The sequence below is a fragment of the Halictus rubicundus genome, chromosome 15 (assembly GCF_050948215.1).
Source record: "Halictus rubicundus isolate RS-2024b chromosome 15, iyHalRubi1_principal, whole genome shotgun sequence".
Taxonomy (NCBI): Eukaryota; Metazoa; Arthropoda; class Insecta; order Hymenoptera; family Halictidae; genus Halictus; species Halictus rubicundus.
In genome coordinates, this window is record NC_135163.1 from 4259664 (window position 1) to 4282235 (window position 22572).

The 22572-nt window shown below is 34.5% G+C and overlaps 2 protein-coding genes across 16 annotated transcripts in view; one reads left to right on the forward strand and one right to left on the reverse strand.

Moving 5' to 3' along the window:
- LOC143361566 (guanine nucleotide exchange factor DBS) lies at positions 1–17965 on the reverse strand. Of its 11 annotated transcripts, none has more exons than XM_076801059.1 (19): positions 13872–14001; positions 12425–12861; positions 11833–12075; positions 11279–11744; positions 8802–8897; positions 8598–8712; positions 8434–8524; positions 8110–8340; positions 7781–8040; positions 7453–7687; positions 6238–6432; positions 5770–5946; positions 5507–5692; positions 5106–5438; positions 4712–5029; positions 4443–4640; positions 4162–4370; positions 3724–3922; positions 1–3531 (listed from the first exon to the last, which is right to left on the reverse strand). In XM_076801059.1, the coding sequence occupies exons 3-19, from the start codon at positions 11983–11985 to the stop codon at positions 3304–3306; spliced, it is 3690 nt and encodes a 1229-aa protein (XP_076657174.1). In that variant the 5' UTR covers positions 11986–12075; positions 12425–12861; positions 13872–14001; the 3' UTR covers positions 1–3303. The 11 variants fall into 11 exon arrangements, with proteins under 11 accessions (XP_076657174.1, XP_076657172.1, XP_076657175.1 ...); XM_076801057.1 differs by having other exon boundaries at positions 11833–12098; XM_076801060.1 differs by lacking the exons at positions 12425–12861; positions 13872–14001 and adding an exon at positions 15220–15338 and having other exon boundaries at positions 11833–12098.
- Positions 17966–22572, forward strand: part of Gyg (glycogenin 1) — a 19403-nt gene continuing 14796 nt past the window's right edge. For 4 of the 5 annotated variants that reach the window (XR_013083488.1, XR_013083489.1, XM_076801068.1 and 1 more), the window contains exon 1: positions 17968–18123. Coding sequence is in view for 3 of the 5 variants with exons in the window: in XM_076801068.1 (XP_076657183.1) it covers positions 18117–18123 (7 nt within the window). In the remaining 2 variants the exon portion in view is untranslated. Of the gene's footprint in view, positions 18124–22572 lie in introns of all 5 variants that reach the window. The other variant, XM_076801070.1, reaches the window with a different exon arrangement.

The following is a 22572-nucleotide window of genomic DNA, read 5'->3' on the forward strand; positions in this document are numbered from 1 at the left end:
TATTATTTCTATAATTCATATGTATTTTTATCTTATTACATGATCTTTACAAATACATACGAAATATATAGAACAAAGTACAATATTAATCATACAATGAATACTTATAAAATGCCTAAATACCTTAATTAATAAGTAAATGCTAATGACTCGAGTAATTATTGATTTAAACGCAATTATTATAATACTAATCACAATGTTATTTCTCACAAATATGTCGAATAGAATTAGAATCAAAGGAAAACGCTACATATTGAACAATATCCTGCCATTTGTGTTCTTTCTACATTCAAAATGTTTCATTTGCTTCTTTATAAAAAAGTTTTAAGATACAGAAAAACTTTAGCATTCATAGTTTTCTTATAGATGTAAAAATAAATCTTTTTTTTACTATAAAGGAACAACCAAAGGAACCTTCATTAAAACATTGTAGTCAATGATCTAACTACTGTTCAGTGTTGTAAAGTAATACATACTTCAATATTTTGAACAAAGCTAGGATTTCTAATTTTCTTACATAGTAGTTCTATTAATATTGTACAGAACGAACGTTTGCTCTGTAAAAGTTTGCTTCTTATCAATATTCTAAAAGGAAGTATGTTAACATTTCATTCATGTCAAAAATTATTACTATGTTTGTTATAAGTTCAAAATGGAATCCTTCCACAATGGGCGTATATTTATTGTCTATATGTTAATTTAATTTCACCTACAAAAGATTCTAAAAACTTGAACGCCACTTTATTCAGTTGTGTGAAAGCATGTGTTTGAATGAGAAAAATATATTTGGTTGTCCCAAAAGTTCGTTTCGTTTTCAATTAATATTGCAAGATCAGAATGGCTTTGTAACACGGTGACTGAATAATACAGTTAATTGAGTGGAAGCTTATGAGATAATAGAATATTAATAGAAAGATATGATCGCTCTGTTTGTACATGCTCATGTTGTCTAACAATGTCAAATACGCACATTACGAATGAAACTTTTGGGATAGCCTAATAATAAAGCAGAATCAATTAAACTTTGAAGTCAAATACATGTGATGAAATTAATAATTAATTATACTGTGACGTATTTTGTAATTGTTTTTATACAAAAAGAGTGAATATTGGAGGATATTTTAAAATCATTTTCGCAAATATATGTCATCCATATTGAATTTTCATCATCGTGCGTTAAATTATTAGTGAACATGAATACCCGCGGATTCCTACAATACCTTTAAAACAAATCATGTGATGTATAAGTTAAACATTAAATATAAAATAATAAGTCATTTTATCTGGTTAAATCCTATAACTAGTTAATATTAGGACGGCGTGGAAATGGATAAACATGATGAATTATTTGCAAAGTTATCATAGTTAACATAATAGTAACTGATATTGACAATCTAAAATTAATAATACCTCTAGTTTCCTATCTTACCAAAGAAAAGTGCAGTTTTCTTTGGTCACATATGCACATCACCTTTTAATCAAACATTAAAGTGTCTGTATTACATATGTATACATTTAAATTATAGAGATGCATTTATTATGGTATTCAAGTATAATTTTTGTAACATGAATTTATTTTAATAATATTTTTAATATTAAAATAAATTATTTGTACTCAATATATATGTATCTTATGATCACAATAGAGTTTTGCTATGTATAAATAATATATAAGCTACATTCAAATAACACTTGTAAAAGTAATACGAATATATGTAATAATATACTTATGACATTGAATTGTAAAAAAAAAACAATTATATATTGCACTCTATGTATACCTACAAGAAAATGTTGCTTCTTAACAATTTTCTAATTCTTTCTGCATTCATATAAATTTTTAGTATAAATTACAGTATTATACACATTTCATTATTACTAAATACTTAAAGTATCAATAGATTATTAGCGCTGCTAAAATCGAAATTGCTTCTCTTACTAAAATGTTTTTGTCTATAGTTTCTTACAATCAATGTTAGATATTGCACAATACTTGGTGTTAATCTTTCATTTTCTAAAAAACTTGTATATGCGTTATTTATTTCTTTGCAATCATTTGCTTTTGCGTTATTTGAATATTTTTAAATAAGTTATCCATTATTCTCTAAAATAGTTACTAATATCAAGCTGTTTGGTCACAAAGACTTATTAACAATATATTCTGTATTCTAATATAACAACAAAGTACTTCTACTAACTCCTTTATAATTCATTTACAGAAGTACCAAATAAATATTTGATCTATGTATCTCAATTTAAAAAATTCTTCCATCAGTTTCCGACAATTCGCAAATATTCTTTCTTTCTGATAGCAGGACAAAATCTTACATTGCGCTATTTAGTGTTGCACTGTATTACGTGCGCAAATAAACAAATTTATATTCACGAAGGAACGTATGCATTTAAATTATATGATTATAAAAAGATACATGTAATTTCAATTCGTAACTGTACATGGAGTTGTACTATATTAAAAAATATTATAAGCTTTATTAACAAATTACATTAAACAAAAAATGATCCCAAATCTTGAACTTTAGAATTTTCGCATATAGCCAAATGGTGCGTACGTTTCGAAAAAGAGACAAATTTCATAGTAAATTCTCCCATGCAAATTTTTACAAATATAATAACAGAATTGTATAAATGATTGCATTTATTCGTAGTCATTTTGGTGTTCGTATTATAGTACGTAACTTGACATACTAAAATCTGTTATACCTGCAGCAATCGTAAATCACATAAATGCAAATATGCGTGTATATGATATTAATTCGCTATCGAAACTCGTTTTGTACAATTCTATAAATGTCATTCTCTTTGCAAGAATAGATCTAATAAATAGTATATTCGTTTCATAAATACATATTCTATTTTTTCGCATAAAGTTCTTACACCAACAAATCTTGTGGAGTGCACTTTATGTGATCAGAAGTTCATATAACTTCTCTATTCCCTGACTTCTTGCTTAAAAGGGATTACATACCAGCTACGTTCATGGAATTCGTTTTCATGTAATCTCAACTTAAAAAGTTTTATATTATTATATAGTCGCTTATTGATTAATTATATTAATCAAGCGCATATTGCTATGTTATGTAATGTACAGGTATAAGAAATTTAATATATAGTGTGTATAAGTTATTGGTTGCGTTTTATGCAAAATTTTCAAAGTCTCCTTCGTACTCCATATGATACAAAAGCCTCCATATGCAATTTTTAATACTGTAACAATCGATACTCATTAACGAGATACGTAGAAACCTAACACACCAGGAAAATCTAGTGTGTTAGACGCCTGTTTCATATAGTTTCTTGACTGTTCACCGACTGAGAGCTGCGTGAAGTTTTTCGATTTATTGGTTCCAGGTAAGCTGCAGGTGCCCATCCTTCTATTTCGGTGCCTATCAATTTTACAAACCACCAGCCAGCACAACCGACCTTAAGGAGCTCTAGATTGTCTCCCTCGTGCATAGTCACTTCCGATTGCCCAACTGCACAATAATCAGCTAATGCTACGTATCTTCCACCCTAATTGGATACAGTTTCGGATGTGGTGTTAACTTTATCTAACTAATTGACTAAACTACAATGGAAAGCGTAAATGGAGATATGTCTGCCGGCACCTTATTATAAAAAATAATTATATTCCTTATGTCTTACAGGCATCTCCATCAATGCTTCTTTGTGTGAATATTGATTTTTAAAAGGGAAGAAACTTACGGGAGCCGGGCCAGCATTTTCACTGAAGGCATCTTCATCGTCAGTGTTGCTGTTTTCTGAACTCCAAGCAACATCATCTTCTATTGATTGCGAGACGTCCGTAATGTGTGATATGACACTACTACCGTCCACCGAGAGTGTACGTAAAGATCCAGAAACACTGCCCTGAGCTTCCCACGAAATTGTCTGTCGCAGCGGTCTAGAATTATTTTGTGCAAAATGCAATTGCTTGTCATGTTATACTTTGAAGTTGGATGCATAGAAATTACAGCTGTGCGAGTATCCGAAAATGTTGGGCACCCGGTGGTCGGGACAGGTGGAGAAGCATCGGGTCAGGAGGAATCGTCAGTCCCGATCCCTAATAAAATTCTTGACCCGCCCCGACCTAACATTTTCGGGTCCTCGCACACTTCTAATAGCAATACGTATATCACATACTTATGATTGGTTTTTCCAAGAGCAGAACTTTGTTTTCCCTTAAGTTCAGCCAATTGAGACATTAAAACACCTTTAATTTGACGCACCCAGGTCTGTTTCACTTCAATAGTAGATGCTTGTATTGTATGAACTTCGGCTCTACCCTGAAGCCAAATCTCAAATCTTCTTTCATCGCCTTTGACCGATTCCGTGAGTCCAATTTGCGACATCTGATAAAAATATATTTAGTTGAGTAATTTAAGTAGGTTGTAAAAAAGATATATCGACACTAAGAAACTTACCTTCAGATATCTCTTAAAATGGTATGTAGCTTTATTAAAAATTTGTGGTTTTCTGAACTTACAAAATATAAAGGCCTTTTCATATAAGAAAATATGGCGCTGAGATGGCTTTAATCTGCGAAGTCTTTCTCGCTTACTGCTCCTCCATACACTGAAAGAGCCTTGTAATAGGAGGTCGCCTTGTGCATTTAAATCACCCTGAAATAACAATAGCAGTTCCATTTCACTGCTGAATGATATAATACTCGGATATCGAGCATCATACTTACTCCGAACCCAGTAATCGCAGTTTGATGCATGCTATCATTAACACATTTTAACACAACGAGCATGCAATCCAACGCTTCCTGTAGTTCGGTACAGCATGATGGTTCATCACTATATTTCAAGAGATCTTTTAATAATAACTGATATTTTGTTATACGTTGTACAGGTTTGAGTAGATACGCAGCGAGAGGCAACTTATGGCCAAGTCTCCGCTGACATGCTAGAAGAAACTCTGGTGAACCTTTTATCTGTTCTTGTAATCTTTCTGATCTCTGAATATTCTGACAGTAGTAGCTGTATAGTCTGAAGAATACTTCTCGCTAAAAGTGAAAACGCTTTCGTAAGTACATATCACTTAGAATTATTAAAAATTTATAGTAATTATATAATACATACTCTTTGTACAAAACATAGTGCAACAAGTTCTGTATTTGAAATACAGTTTTCTAAATCTCTTAAAAACGTCTCTCCATGAAATATATAAATGTCTTCTAAGTTTCCAAATAAGACATCTCCTTTACCTACTAATGCTGATGGTATTAGGGGTGCCATTGCTTTATTTGTTAATTCCATCTTGTACCCTTTAATTATAGAACCTAATTCAGCAACATAGATCCGTTCAGTTTCGACTAGTTCCGTCAAAACATGACCGCGCTTTAAGCGTGAAGCTACGTCTTTAGACTCATTCTCTGGCGATGATGATTCTCCCTCTATAGGACTCATCTCCATCTACACCAAATGAAAATTATTCATTACCCGATGTAAATTATTATAGAATGAGGAAAACAATTATTTACCTTTGGCATTGTATTGGCTTTTTTAAGAATTCGTCCAGGCTTCACAATTTGAGGCAGTGGTTGCATTGGCTTAACTGGCTCTGGTGTTACTGTTTGCACTGGCCTTGCCGGTTTAATCAGTTGCTGTTTTAATGTCATTATTCTTTTATCACACATTAAAGACACGTCTTCTATTCTTTGCAAAACCTAATAAAATAGTTTCGGTATATAAAACATTTTGTATTGACATTTGTAACGAAATTCTCCATCAAGAATAGACGTACTTGAGTAATCAAAGCTTTAGTTTCGGGCATTATAGAATCTTGGAAGATACATCGTGGATGATGGAATTCTTCTGCAGCTTCTATTAACTCTTGTAATTCTTGGAGTGCTTGGTCAGGCGGTGTTGTGTTATTTTGTGATGCGAGTAATTCTATTCCACGTGTACACCATGTGTTTGCCTGTATATTTCATATAGGGATGAATTTATAATTTATAGATGTGTACGAAAACCCGAAAATATCGGATCGAGACGAGTTCTCGAAAATTTCGGGATTTTCGGATATACTCGAATACATTTGGCTTCTCGAGAATTTTAGAGATTATTCTCGAGAATACTGAAAATTTTCAAGACCCATCTCAACCATAGGGTTACCCGACATTTTAGTGTCCTCGCACACCTCTAATACTTTATAATTAACATAGAAGAAATTCTTTTGTATGATTTTCTGAAAACATCAACATGTGGATACCTTGTCTATTCGTTCCATCAGTTCTCTGCATTTAGTCAACATGTGTAGTCGCCTTTCCAATCTTTGACTTAGAATCGTACAGATTCTCTGTAGTTCTACGAATTTAGGCTCCACAACATCTGTAGGGCACTGATGCCTTCCAGACAACAGTTGTTGACCAGCCGATATGACTTCTTCCGCTCGTTCTATATCCCCCTATAAACGTACGTAATTTTATTCATGTTTAACAAATATCAAAATAACATTAACAAGAAAACTACTAACAGTCATTGAACTTTGTTTTCATCTGTTCATTATTTTTCTAAAAAAAAAGAAAGAAAATACTATCTTACGTGCAGTGCAAAGTGAGAAATAACAATGATATTCATTCTCAAAGATCCACCATGCCAATACAAGGCATGAATTAAATCCCTATTTCTTCTCATAGACGAATATTTCCAGGCTTTAAAGTATATCTATCTTTAGACACGACAAAACCATAACATAGAGATTTAATTCACAAACCCATAAAGAAACCGCTAAAAGTAATACTGTTTTTAATTTTAATATCTCAAGATAGAGTAAACACAGAATATAAACGTTGAAATACTAAAATTATTATCACTGTGTTTAGAAATGTAAATCTATTACGGAAATATATGTATTTTGTTAAGTGGATTGCTTACCAAGACCCAAATCCACATGGTATGCGACAAATAGGACTATCGACAAAATGAGGAAAGCGGTGCAAAGTAACATTTGTGCATGATGTGCATTATATGTATATGTGACTGCATATAAATGTATCCAAACCAGAATTTTTTATTAAAACTTTATTATGTAAAACAATTTACAGCTCTAATTTAATGAAATGTAATATCTGTAAAAGTAGATATCTGGTTTGAATATTACACCTTGCTGCTTCAAGTGCATTGTGAACATTCTCGAACTAAAAGTGATTGAATACTGTATCACTCTTGTTTCTTTAGTTGTATGCTTTCATTATGCACGTATTCGTAAGTGGTACATGTTACAATAACTATAACGCGATGGTAATATTTTGAAGATATACTAAATATAAGATATGAATAGTATCCTCTGTTTTTCAGGAAAAGAATCTAAGTAGACAGAAATATTATCCTTCTGTATTTTTGTTGCTTCGCATTATAATTTAGAACAAACGTTTTATTTAGCAATATACGTTGGTGCAGAAATCAATGAAATAAAGGTACATACTCTACATATTCTCTGAAATGCTGTTGTGTCCAGTAGCAGTTGTTCAACTCTTGCTTGGGTTTCCCCTACTTCCGTCATGTCTTCGATAGTTTTTAAATGTTGGTCCAAAGTTGCTTGTAATTCTCTAAAGTCAACTTCAAATTGTCTCAAAGCTAGGCAGTGTCTCAAACGAGAACTATGATGTGACCAAAACAAGTCAAACGTACGTTCTGTTTCTTCCAACTGGACAAGTAATCTGAAGTCAGAAAATAATTATTCCTTTAGCATTCATTGATACAAGATATACAGGGCGTTGTATTGATTGCATTGACATAAAACTGTACTACACCTTTCTATTGCTGCAACATTTCCTAGTCGATCAGCTGTACCTTTGCCAGTTAATTGTCGGATACTGTCCAACAGTGCTTCACCATGTCTTGCAGCGCTAAGAATTTCTTCTTTTAATTCATTGTACTCAACTTGTTGTTGAGATAATAGAGCCGTGGTTGCAACAGTATTGTTAGGAAATTCAATTTCGGCTAAGCGCCGTGTGAAAGAATCTAATGCAAGAGATACGTCTTGTGTCATTGATGAAAATTTTTCTAAACTCTGAAAGTTAAAGTACACATTTATCAAATAGAGTTTTATAGAATTTTTTCTAATTTTTTATAGGCTTACAATTCGGTTTTGTATCCAAGTATGATGGCAATATGGTAGAGTACCACCGAGTTGCTCTGTCAGCTGATCTGTCTCAATAAACTCATGTAGCTCAGCAATATTTGCTAAAAATATGACCCTGAATTTAAAGTCCTCTCGAAAAAATTTATTAGTAACTTCAGAAATAGCTTTTTGTAAAAATCCAGCTGGACGTAGAACGTATGCTATGTGAACTAAGCCAGGAAAAAAACCCTAAATGGAAACATAGAATTGTGTCAACATCGATCTTAATACTGCACCTTGTAGTACATCATAATTATATTTCCTAATATAACGTATACTCACAGAGATTTTTAATAAAACAGTTTTCACAGAATTCCACTTATCATTTCTTCTGTCAATAATTAAATGAAATCCAAGATCAGCTTCTTGTAAACTGAAAGTGATAAATTTCATACTGTTAAATTTTATAATTTGTAACGCAAATTTTATAGAAATAGAAAACTTACGTTGGCACAGAAGTAAGGTATAGCATGAGACGTTGATAATCCAAGTCTGATAAATTATGAAAATTACCATTATCAGGAAATGTAATTATGGGGCAACCTTCTCGAGTTTTTCCTCCTATATACATATAAAATGTATGCTTAAGAGCAAAGACCACTAATTTAAACTATATCCTAATGATATTAGCTACGACTAATTTTAATTACCTGCTATAATAGCATACTGTGACTGGAGAAGGTCTGCAACATCTCGAATTGCCAAATCTCCATTTTCAATTTCACCAGTCATACTCTCTACATCTTCTAGAAAATTTAAATATCATTAAATTACGTTAAATAGATTTAACAATACAGCACAATATAGAATATATGTTTATGATCTTATAATATAAATTCATATAACATTTAAACACTTAAGATACTACACCTTGTAACATTTATATTTATAATATTTACAGTGTTCATGTTAGAAATATGTGCTATAAATTGTGTATTTATATGTGATTAATCGTTATTATTGTAACTTGCATATAGTACATTTTGTAAGAGACTTTCAATTAACATAGCACTTATAATACAAAACTATTATAAATGTGAGTAACTGTTCAAAGAAATCACTTGGAACAGAAAACTGCCTTGGGATATGTATCACAATTCATATTGACATTTACTTATGCAATATTTACTGTATATAAATGTAAGACCTCAGAGTGCACTCAAGTGACCTTGCTGACTCCAACTAACTGAAACAGTTCCCTGCTATACCATCAATATTTCTGTTGTAACTGTAAAACAAGAGGCTCTCAAACTTGAAATCAACACTTCATAAAGAAGATTTACTCTTTATAACAAAGTGAATTATTTTCAGAATAGAATAACAATTTAAATATTTAATTATTAATATTTTATAACAGTACAAAAAAAATACATTGTCTACATAATAAGTAGGAGTTTCAAAATATATGACAATGAAAAACATCATTAATGTTGTTTTGTTTTTATCATTTTACAGTGTATATAAATGTAATTGTTGTGTACAAAATTACTTTTTAACGATCTAATTTTATAATAACGTAGGCTAACAGTAACAGATTGATATAATACCATCTATTATATATTTCATAAGCAATTTGAGAAACACTGTACTAAAAATTCTTCACATACTTGATTTATACATGGAAATTTAACTATAGTAGATTGATTCATAAACTTTAATACATACAACAGTTGAGTGCTTATCATAATGATAAAAAAGACACATTTATAAGCTGTAAAAATACAGAATATTTATTGCATATACTTTTTTATTACATATTTGAAATATACAAAAGATTAACACAACACAATCACACATCATATGTTTAACATTTTTAAAGAATTACTTTATACATGTAACTCTATGTAATAGAATAAAATATTCTGCAACAAAGATTTATAAAACAGCAATAATTTGTTCTATGTGTATTTCTATTTCTTCATATGCATCAGTACCTTTTACATAAAATAGCGTATGAATTTGTACAAAAACTTCTAAAATAAGTAAAAGATTATAACAGAGAACAATAGTATTATTGCATGTTACTAATTTTACCATTAGAATTATCAAATCAATCAAAGTAACTAGTTTTAGAATTTTTATTTCACAATTATGGAAATTACAAAGATGCTTTTGCAATGAAGTTTTGAATAAGCTTATTTATTCAGGCACATATTATAATAAAAATTGTACAAAATTTTAATAAACGCAGACTTATTAGTTTTGTAATGTGATATAAACTATAAACCAGTCACTTTTAGTGCTTGGTAGTTCTATTGTTAAATAAGAGTTCTTGAATTGCAAAGAGAAACATATTCTCCTTTTATATAACCAATACTGATGTTTCAGTAAAAGAAAATAACATTAATATCATTATTGAACGTTTAATTAAATGGTGAGCAAATACTTGTTTTCCTACGTGTTAAAAAAAAATACAAAATTATAAATACGTCTTTTATGTGCATCAACTTTTACATTATAAAATATGAAATAAAATATTTATTTTATATTTATATATAAATATGAGTTTTACATATATTATTTGTTTTTTTTTACATATTTAATAGCAAGATCTCTGTTCCTTAAATAGCATTTACTTTAGTTAAAGTGATAGGCAATCCTGGTTTACTGGCTAGAAGCCCACTTGTAGTTATCTGATAGCTTATACCATCCTGTAATTTGCTGACTGGTGTCAAAAAGTAAGTATTGCTTTGTCCTGTCTCACTAGCAATTAATATGGGCAATAAGGCACCATCTTCTGTTATCAAGTCTGCTGATCTAGATGGTTTCTTATTAATTAATTCTGTCTCCAATTCAATTTTATTACATCCCTGGTTTTGAATACTTTGATTTCTAACTACAAATTCCAACTTGGCAAATTTGATTTGTGGAAATTGGACTTTCATAAATCTACTAAAGGTAGAATACCCCATTATTTTGATATTGGGTGATACTTTCCTACAATGTTGTATGTACGTATCATACACTACCTTACGTGTAATATCAGACGGTAAATGTAATGGAGCATGTTTTGCAAGTTTAGTTTTCTGTTTTGCTTCTTGTAGATCGATAAATTTTTTTAAGAACTCTGTAGCTATTTTATAAATGTCTAAGGAAAACGTATTGTGTGGAATCTTTCCATGATTACCATGAACTCGCGGTGTGACGCCATGAGTCATCAAATGCTTCCTGATTCTTTTTATTTGATAATGTGTACAGTTTTCCAAATACAAAAAAGCATCTAGACAAACTCTACGACCTTGATATACATATTGTGCACGTAATCTGCGTCGTTCAGTGTGTCTTGCTGTTTCATACGGATTTGTCAAACACGCCATGGTGACGCCCATTAAATACATATCATGTTCAGCCTTAGTTAATTCTGCAATATTTAGTCTATGTTTATACACTGTTTCAGGATTTAGTCCTTTGAAGCACTGGTCATCTTGACATTCACACCCTTTCTTAAATCGTTCTAACACTTGTGCAGGAGTGTCTTCTAGCTTTGTAGAATCGTAACCCGACTCTCCTTCTGGCTTAGGTTTCTTCGCTTTAATTTTGGTGATCGTCTTCTTTGGTTTAGGAGAAGTACTTGTTGTATCTGTACACGCCATCTATAATGGTCAAACCTTTGTATATAATGTAAACTTTAAAGTAATATGTCATTCTTTTTTACGAAGCTTGAAGTACGTAATCACTTACCTCTTGCTTTGTTTGCGCATGCGTTAATTGATCATTGACTATGTATTGACAATGAGATACCTGCGTTTTTTCATTTTTAACACATGAAGTATCTTGCGATGCAATCCCTGCTTGCATCACTATTTCATTTTTTTCACACAAATTAGTGTCCATGCTCCACCGATTAGATTATTCAACAATGTTCTTTCTAACACTGTTCATATATTCCGTTAAACATCAATACATCGATCATGGAAGAGCATACTAACAGAAACATTTAAGCACAACTGAAATAAAATAAAATGTGTCGCGTATTTCAATCCAGAGTATTGTAAACAAACGATCAGCTGATTACAATGTCACTTGTACGCACATCTGTCCTAACTGTGACATTTTATTTGAACAAAGCCAATTATACAAGCATTACAGAACATAGATAACCAGTCAATTTCAACGAACGCGTTATCGGATATATTTGTCTCTACATTTCGCCTAACGGAACGAAAAGGGGAAAAAACTACGTCGACATCAACAAGGTTGAGAGTCACTTATTCCCACGGACAGATTTACAAGTGTGATCTTTATGGTACGTGGCAAGATAAAGTTTACTTACCTTTTCTCAGCTTAACTTTTTTATTGTCTTCATATAGTCAATTACAGTACGTTTCAAAATATACTGCATTCGAGACTGTATGCTCTCGCAATACAGATTGTCCGTGATTCTCAGTGCACCGGTTAAATATTATGAAGCACCACGCTCAATGATATGGCGAACGTATTTCTTAATACCGCGTGGAGGGGAGAGCAGCTCCAGTCCCGTACGTGCAGCGTGCAGCACGGCTTCAAGTTGCACTCGATTCAATACGGAATGTTTCTAAAACGTCTGCCTACACTTTACTTCGCCCATTCTATTAACCGTCCGACAACGAAGTTGTCAGTTAATTATCATCTTCCAAAGTTATCCAAAAATTGAATATAACCCACCTCCCACTTTCAAATATTCAACATGTACGTATCATTTGAATATGGCAAAAATATTAACAAGTTTACCTGAATACTAAAAAAAAAGAGAACGACGATAATCACAATGTTAGTTCGTATTTGAATTGTACATTATGTTTAATATAGTACAGAGTTCGCAAAGTGGACTCCACCCGTTAATATCGCTAACACAGTAGCACAGAAACCATTTTTTGATCACGTATACTTCATTTCAGCCCATCATCGTTATTTTAGCACCCAGTTATCGTTATTTTATCCATCCGAGTTTGTAATCACGTACTACCGTATACATAGTAATTTAGAGGTAAGTTTCATTGAGCACCACTGTGCAACACTAGTGGGATAGAGACACCCCCCTCGATTTAGAGATGCAGACAACGGTTCTCCCTAATATAGCTTTTCGTCAATACGGTTAATAGGATGCGCTGGTGAAGTTTAGTTACTTTAGGAACACCCTGTATATCGGAAGACCATGCATCGTTGTACAATGTTGTCGTAACAAATCCGAAGTAATATGTTGTTGAACGTTCGCATAAATTTTTCTTGCTAGTGAACGATCAAATATTTAAATGGCAACACTTTAATTGCACAATACGTAACATTCGAGCGAGCTTAATTATTGATAGAGCACAAAGAGGTCTTCAAACGCGAATACACGCGTGACGCGATCAATGCAAAAATTGATTTAAAAGTTATTGCAGAAGTGTGCCTCTGTATACCGGGACACCTTTATTTATATACCGCCTGTTATAAAAATACTTCGGTTTATTTTAGAGGATGAATGATTATGTGAAAATATTAAATTAGTCCAGGTATCGGTTATCTATAACATGGTCCGACAACGAGTATGTAAACACACGAGACGTATCTATAAATCAATAGTCCCTTTATGGTTGCAATGAACTCTCGAAAAGGTGAACACCGTTTTCGACGTGCGTTTCTAATTTCAGCGCTGGTCAACGCTCACTCGTGTCGCATTAATTTACATGTTACATACATATACATATACGTATATATATACATGTATGCATGTATATATATACGCGTGTAATTCAAACCTGCACATCTGGTGGAACAGTGTTGATGGCAAGGGCAATTGCAGCCGTGCGCGGACTTTCGTCGAAGAATCATATCGCTTTTGGTTGTTATTTCACAGTCAATTGTTAATAAGCTAGAGAATGTTGTTACGCGGTACGATCAGTAAGGTCGACGGGCAGCAGTTTGGTCTGTCGTTAAACGGAAACTCATTTCATTGTTGATGCGGTGAACCGGGTCAATTTGTCGCGTACGTCAATTCAATAGAAACTCATGGTGATGCCGGCGCGACGCCTGTTTCACGTTCGATCATGCGGCCGGAGTATGTATTCCCGGAATAACTCCCGGTACACCCCAACGATACGTAAATTCTTGAACCGCCCTATATCACCACTCCGCGCAACGTTCGAAAGCCGTGAATTTAGAATCTAATTGCGACGTTATCCGTCGATCATGCAATCGGCGTAGGAGCGTGATTAACCGCGATACAGTCGGTATTTCTTTCGCGAGGCTACTAAATGCATCTTGCAACCCTGCAGTTTTACAACTCGACGCGACGGCATGAGGGACCACGGCAACGGGCGACGACCTCTATCGTAGCACGACCGAGCTACGTCGCCATAACGCCGCTCCCACGGTGGAGGTAATGACAGAGGAAGAAACAACCAATCACGGAAGACTCGATTCCCAAAGAGGGGTAGCTGCACGTGACTCGCAGCATGTCACTGTCAAACTGTACGATCAAATCGAAACGAATTTGATTTTGCTCGATGACGATGTCACTATTTGCATAATCTTCTGTCCAACAAGAAGAAGCAGACCTTTTAATTAGAACTTTGTTTGAACGTGTCGACGCGCCGAGTCAATCATAATAAATACTCTGTTAACGATGAAAATTAGCAAGATGCGATTGAAAAAACAATAAAGATTGATCGTAATCGGTTCTCAAGGAAGTACTGGAACGTACGAACGAATACAAAATACGTACATGAATCTTCTGTTGTAATACATGCTAATCGTAAATAAAATTGCATTTTATTATGACAACGAACATGCACGTGTGTTATCGAAGTTTTCGAATGTAACAGGATGGAGGAATATAGGAAAAACATTTAATACTTATAATATTTCGTGTTAAGATGCAAATGCGTTCGTTCGATACGTGTGCGGTGGACGACGAGTAGTTTATATATTGTGTGAAAACGGGTGCACCGAAATGTGCGAGATACGCCCGAAAAATCAATGGACAACAACGGAAAAACGGTTGCACTTCCTTGCGATAATAAATTAGACGGTAATCGTAGGACAAGACGATTAAATTTGAAACGAAACGGGATGCTACGGTGTGAGAAAGTAAAAGCGGAAACTCACCAGCATCCAAGATCTCAAGATCCAGGTTACCACTTCGACTATGACTGAGACTACTGCTGCAAGCATGGAAGCTGGATCTGTGGGACTCCTCCATAGCACGGGAGGCACTGCGTTTAAATTGTTCGAGAAAACTGTCTATTTGATTCTCAATGCTGGTCGGTGAGCTGGCCATTTTTCCGCGCGCCACTCCTCTCGGTGTATGTCAACGTGCTGGTGACGGAAACGGGAGAGCTGATCTCATAAGTTAGAAGTTTTTGCAGGCGCCGGTGCACTGACTTCGGCTGAAACGGCTGGGCTACATTTTACGGAATCAAACGGTTCAGCCCGGAATCGGACGGACGATAGCGCGCGAGCGAACGTGTCGCCGTAATTTTCACCGCTACTAGATCTTCTCCCGCTACACGATGCATGTTTTGTTTGTCCGTCGAGGAACGCCCGGAACTGAAACGACGCATCGGCTGCCGCAGCGTTTTCGCAGCAGGTGTCGCGAACGGCTGTAAAATTCGCGCGCATGGATTATTCGGCCAGCGTTCTACTGCGCTTGTTCGATACACAATACACAGGTTTAATGTTACATTCGATTCAACCGATGCGGTAAGTGATCGGCTGAATACGTTCTTACACGACCGATTTTCTTTAACCTACCGTCTCTCACAGTCAAGAATCATACAGTGTTTATCTACGGATATTTGAACTAAGTTTAGTAACAGGATAAGGAATTTCATAACTTGCGCAGAAACTGAAGAAACAGAAATTATTCTTTATTAGAAAAATCTGATCGGAATTGACCTCGCCTTCGAAATTGTACAATATATGACATAACACATATTATTTTGGTTCCATCCGTGAAAATAATACTCTTCGAAAAGTTATCATTTTTATTAATGTACTCCTTTGCGAATTTTAATCTTCTTTTCTCTATTTTTGGCATTTACGTAATTATGTTTTTTCACTTACAGCTGTCTGTAAATCAGAGCTGGCCAACATGCATATCAGCGGGCAAGGGCGCTCGTCGATGTCCGTGGGCACAGCTAAGGGCAAAACTACGGGCAAGTGACTTAGCGGAGTGGGGATAGGCAGATGTTGAACGTACAGGTAAGTCTGCTGAAAATAGTTCAAAATGTCAGCGGAAATTGTTGGGACACTTTCTTTTGAATTCTTTTGCATTTTTCGAATTATTCATCTTTCATCGCTTTTCTTTCGCTTTTTCTTTGAATTAATTTTCGTTTCGTTCTTTCAGCGGTTTTCTTCTTTAAAACGTTTCATTACGTAGTGAACTGTTGAAACACTTCTGTTCATTATTTTTCCAATGCCTCTATAAAAATTGTTGTTTGCCTCATAGTCAATTATTTTTATGAAAATCACAATAGTACGTGTGTACTCAGCGTGTACACTGAATTGAAGGAACAATTTACCAACAAAAGATCGCATCAAACACAAACGACACATTTGTTCAAATAAACGCGGGAAGTTCAAATGTACAATTTTGAATGTGAGGTTAATTTCCGTCATATCTTACGTTTTAGTTACTTCTTCGTAATAATAAATAATTTCCATTTTCATATTTCACAGGAATTATGAAAATTTGTTAAGCTAGAAGTTGATAATTCCATTTTTGTCGAAAATGAGTATGCCATGCTGCGACGCACTGGCACTGATGGCGGCATACAGAGGAGGCCAACAATCAGAGGCAGTTATGATTATATGCAACGGCTCCGTCAGTTCAGTCTTGCAATGAGATATACTCAAAGTCAGGTGAAAAGGTACATGTGTAGGAAGTAATACAAATGTTACTACGCTTAGCTATTGCAATTCAGCCTTTCGATTAGGTTTATCTTAAACCCATTACGCGAGTAATCCTCTTATGGCGAATATTTCCGATGATAATGCAGACGACGATGCCGTAGTAAGTTGACCAGACGTGCCGTTTTTGCGGGATTTGTTTTATTCGTTGTCCCGATAACTTTATGATACATTTTCCGGGACTGTTATTACAAATATTGATAATTTTTAGCCTTTATTTACTATTTACTATTACGGTTAAATGTTGAAGTATTTTTATCATTACTACAGAAAGGAAGTTTCCTGGTTAACTTTCATTTTCTTCGTTTCTTTTTTAATCGTCGCATCCTGTGATCTTCAGTACTTCGTTTCGTACTTATCTCGATATCATTTTGGGAATGCTTCGAGGGTCAAATTTAATCCATACAATGTAACAAAGGATTAAAAAATTAATTCTTTGCGTTTATGACAGAAACGAGTAGATGAAATTTAAAATAGTAAAAGGATTAACACTAGGTTTACGGAGCACTAAAAATTACTATTTTACATTACTTTATAAAAATAACATGAATGTATCTGTCAAAATTTGTAGTCATCTTTTAAACAATATATACCCAAGGAAATTAATTTGTTAAATAATTTCTCATGGTATTCTCAACATTCGTAAATTAAAAATATTAGAATCCGTCATTCTAAATCTATTGTTAAAAGCATGTAAGAATATCGGTATACATGTTATATATTCGTCTGGTCGAAATAATTAAGGAAAGAATGACAATTTCATTTGGGTCGAGTTTCTTAGAATTTCGATTTTCCAGAAAAACCTGCGGACTAGCGATATGGAAGGTAAAAACTTTTTTTGTTACGAACTCTATTGTATATTTTGTTTGTGGTAGTGTCTGCAGGATCTTCAGTCGATAACTCGGGCTCCGTCCGCACGGGACGAAAGGTGGGGATAGCGCCGCGGCATGGAAGGAGAGCCTCGAGTCGTCACTCGTGTTGTAGCGCTGATGAAGTGCGTACGACTTTTTGTCAGTTGTGCGGGCATCGGCGAGTGTTGAGTGTGTCGTAGAAACTGTCCGTTCGAAAAAGAAACATAGAGTTTCTTTCCAACCATGGGTGGTAAGTACACGAACCCTTTTACCGTTGCATTCATACTTACAATATTTCTCACCGCCCGGTGGATTCCAGCCGGAAGGTTGCGATCATTGAAAGAGTTCATTTGGGGTGTGTGATAACGTTGCCGGTAACCGGTCTTGACCCAATGACCTTCATACGATTCACATCTCCCGTAGACAACGAGCAATAACCTCTTCGTGCGTAGATTTTTAGACGATCCGGCGATTTTCGAAAAACGGCTTCGCGAAACGGGTTGCTCGTTCGTAACTGTAACATTTTTTTCTCCCCCAATCGATCACTGAACACGCACGTGCCTCGTTTTAGTTTATTTCGCCGGGATCGGACCGATTCGCGCTCGGCTTTCGTGTTTCGCCCCGAGAGCACATGCGCGAGCTCATTTTTCTTTTTTCGAAGCAATTTCGCGCCAGTTTAATGTTGCACACTGTAAATGTTCTACACGATGGCATTAAATATATTTTCGGTAACCGTAACACAATTATCTAGAATTAAAAGTTATGTTAAATTTTCTTATTTTCTTTCTTGTCAATTTTTTTTTTTTTGCGAAGTTGCTCTTAAAAACGGAGAATTCTGTTTGCATGAACGTAACCGAGCGGCCATCTTTTTACATTCTGGGATATCACACGAATTAGAAGAGTAAATATACGTTGACAAACGGTTTCCTTCGTGTTTTGTACGTTTGAAATTAGTAAAAAATTATGTATTTGATAAATGGAATTAAAATATAGTATACGTTAGTTCGCATGCTAGGAGTGTATGTAGTTAAACGCTTTGTTCGTTGACTTCAGCGTAGGTAGTCATTTCGCGTCTCTTCGTTTTTTTCTTATTAAGACTCGAGATTCCTTCTGCATAAAATAAGATAACTGTCGCCGGTATTCCAACAGTTTATTCTTAGCTGTCTGGGGGAGAAATTGCGGCTCTCTGCCAAACCCCGTCCACTTCTCTATATTTATTTCACACGTGTGGTAAAATTGCTTCTTCGTCAAAATTTTCCCGCACTCGTCCGCCATCTTTTTTTTTCGCAAGATAAATATAATTTACAATACAGATAGACGATAAGTCCACATCGTTTGATCGCGGATAGTTTACGTATTCATATTCTATATACGAATACATAAAAATAATAAAATCGAAATTTCTTAAAAGTAATAATAATTTATTTAACTGTAGTCCTTTAATATGAAAAGTACGTAATCCTGGTATATTTAGTAATATAGATGGACGTACAATGAAAAGTATTACAATTAAAAGAATTTAGTGAATTAGAAAGAAAGTTTCAAGAAAATTAGGCATTTATTTACACTCTAGACTGTTACATTTTCGAATCGGCATATACAAATTTCAATTTGCATGAACATTGGCGGTCCACTTATCCCCATTTTAATTAATTACCCGCAACTGATGTTACTTAATTAGAGATTTCTCCAATCAGAGATTAACGTAATTACGATATTAATTTACAATTTATTGATCGATACGAGGTGGTGATGTAACAGCAGCAAGATACATCACGAGGAGTCTGTGTCGAAAAGGAGGAGCGCAGAAAGAGTAAAAAATTCGACGTTCGTGTAATAAAATTCGCCTCGCTACATTTTTTTTCTCTTACATTTTAATCGTCATATTTTAGATAAATTGTACCGAGTACGGAAAGGTCGTACACTGACGCTCGAAAGTTTCGGGTTACGTCGTTTTGCAGATATGAAACTTGAATTTCTTAATAGAAAAAATATCAATGGATTTTATTATTTTATTTGTACAACATGTTTAAATTTGTCACTAATGATAGTAATAATAGACGTACAGCGGCTCGCGAAATGAAACTTTTTTCAGTCCAAACGACCTGACCTTTTTTTCATAGACCTATAAAACCAATACCTTAAATTTTCTTGACGGGCTCAAATACAAAACATTGAAAAAAATGTTTCCATAGACGCATAAAATCTGCAGTCGAAAAACCACAACAGTTGTCCACCTCGCTTTCATTACTTCAGAGAACATAGGGACGGAATGTTATTGTGATTTCAGGTATCTTCTTTCGAAAAACATACCGTAAACAGCAGTAGGGCGAGGGATCCAATTACCGTGCCTATATTATACTTATTTTTAAAGCACAATGAATATTACACATGCTTTCCTATTTTTTCTAAGTCGAAATAAAATTTAATTCGCTCGTCGTTGATATTTGAGCCTCGAATTAAATGTAGACTACTAGGAAATTAATTATTATTATTGAACTTAATCCCGGAGTAGTACGAGAAAATGATTAAGAGAATGATAAGAGATATTCAAACAGATAAACAGCAAAAGCAGAGACTGCAGATTTTATGCGTTTAAAACAAGAATGAATCGATGCATTAGTTTCATCTAATTAAAATCGTGGAAAGACAAGAAAAATTTCTATTTCGAAAAATATAGTTCCGCGGTCGTGGTAATAAGTAGACTGAGGATTTTATGCATTTGCGAGAGAGTCGAGTGGGAGGAATTTGAAACGGTAGAAAGTTTCGAAGAGTTCGAGGATATCGATATGCAATTCTCAGCTTTTTAACGATCGTGAAGGAAGAATAAAATTTCTATGTGGTCCGTCCCTTGATGGAGACCATTTCTATTTTGTACGAGGACCCGCAGCCTAATAAATAATAAGTTTCGAAAATAGCAGCGCCTGCCAAGCCTAATAGTACGGTACAGCGTGTTCTGTACAGCCCGAGTTCTCCGAATAAAGAGCGTTTGGGAGCAGCCGAGTTAATGTTACGCTAAACGGAAGCTTGCATTGTTAAGTTCATTGTACCTCGATTGACGCTGTTATAGCTTGGACGTACTATTTTTATGCGTGTTCAGTCTTGACCTTCGTCCTCGGTTGGAACCCGAGAATTCTAGTTTGCGATGTTCGCCTAGTTGATCGACAAACAAGACCGCGCACCGGTGCTCCTTATAGAACTCGGATTTCTAATTAAACGCGAGAACGCAGCTGTTTTTTTTTTATTGGCCCGTTGTCTGCCCCTGCGAGGCACGATCCTCTCGAAATAGGTGTCGAAAGACTAATCGCGGATCGCATTCCCGCGAATCGATCTTCATTTGCGCGGCAACGAGAATTGCTCGATTTCTCTTGAGACAATGCAATCTTGAATGATTGCCAGTTGCGTGTGAAATTTATCCGGCCAAAAATTCGTAAGATCATGGCTCGAGAAAAAATACGTCATCGCGACAAATCTCGAGTTTCGCAGCTTCCGCTTCGTTAGAAAATAGATTTTAACCTTGCCAGAGGAAGTGTAAACATTGGAACGGGCCGCGTGTTTACAATAACGCGTCCAATAAAATCCGCAAAGCGGTAAATTTAACTCTTGACATATGTCTATTAATTCGAAACATTTCTTGGACAGAGGATGTGTATTTGATATTTCTTCCGCGCCAGCTTTCGGCGTCTTCGACTTTCTAGAAGGAGAACATTTCTCACCCCGTATAGAAACAACACTATGAACGGAAAGGGTACAGGGTAAATTTGTCTTATTTCAGTCCTTACTCGATAAGGGGCTGAAATAAATAATTTGTTTCCTTCCTGAAAACTGATTCCTCGAAATTGAATAACTACTAACAAATCCTTCTACATCAATGAGCACGATTGAACTTACCTCCAATGTGTAACCTTGTGTTCTCATATTATGAAACTGTTAGGTATGTACTAACAATAACTATCGGGGATGTTGACCTTTGTCACAAATTGTGCTCAACACCAAACCTACCACCGCCGGTCAAAATGACCGGTTCCAGATTTTTTATTTTACAATTACTGAAATTATTAGATGCTTTCGTGAGAAATGATTAAATACAAAATAAATTCAATCCAAAATCCAAATAAATTCAATCTCAGCATTTTTATAAGACAGCATGTACAGTAACGAGCAAAACTGAGTCAACACTATTCGAAGCAACATAACTTTTTAAAAATTAGATCAAATGACTTGAATTTTATTGAGAAGTTAGAAGGATTAGTTTATTAGACTAGGTGTAAAAAATCTGAGCCTGTATTGAAAATTTAAAGAATGTATTTGATTCGCTCGAATAAATTATATCCATGCTGAAAATTTCACCGATATTGGTTAATTCGTTTACGAGTTGTAAACGCTTAAAAGTGGAAAAATTGCCATTTTTCGCGATTTTCGACTTAAAATCGCACTTTTAATCGTTTATAACTCTTTAAATTTTCAATACAGGCTCAGATAAAAAAGCTGAAAAAACCAACTTTTACTATTTCTTTTGCGATTCCGACCAATTCAAATTTTTTTTCAAAAATTTGTTACACCTCGTCTAATAAACTAATCCTTCTAACTTCTCAATAAAATTCAAGTCATTTGATCTAATTTTTAAAAAGTTATGTTGCTTCAAATAGTGTTGACTCAGTTTTGCTCGTTACTGTACTTTTAAGGCTCGGTAGGATTA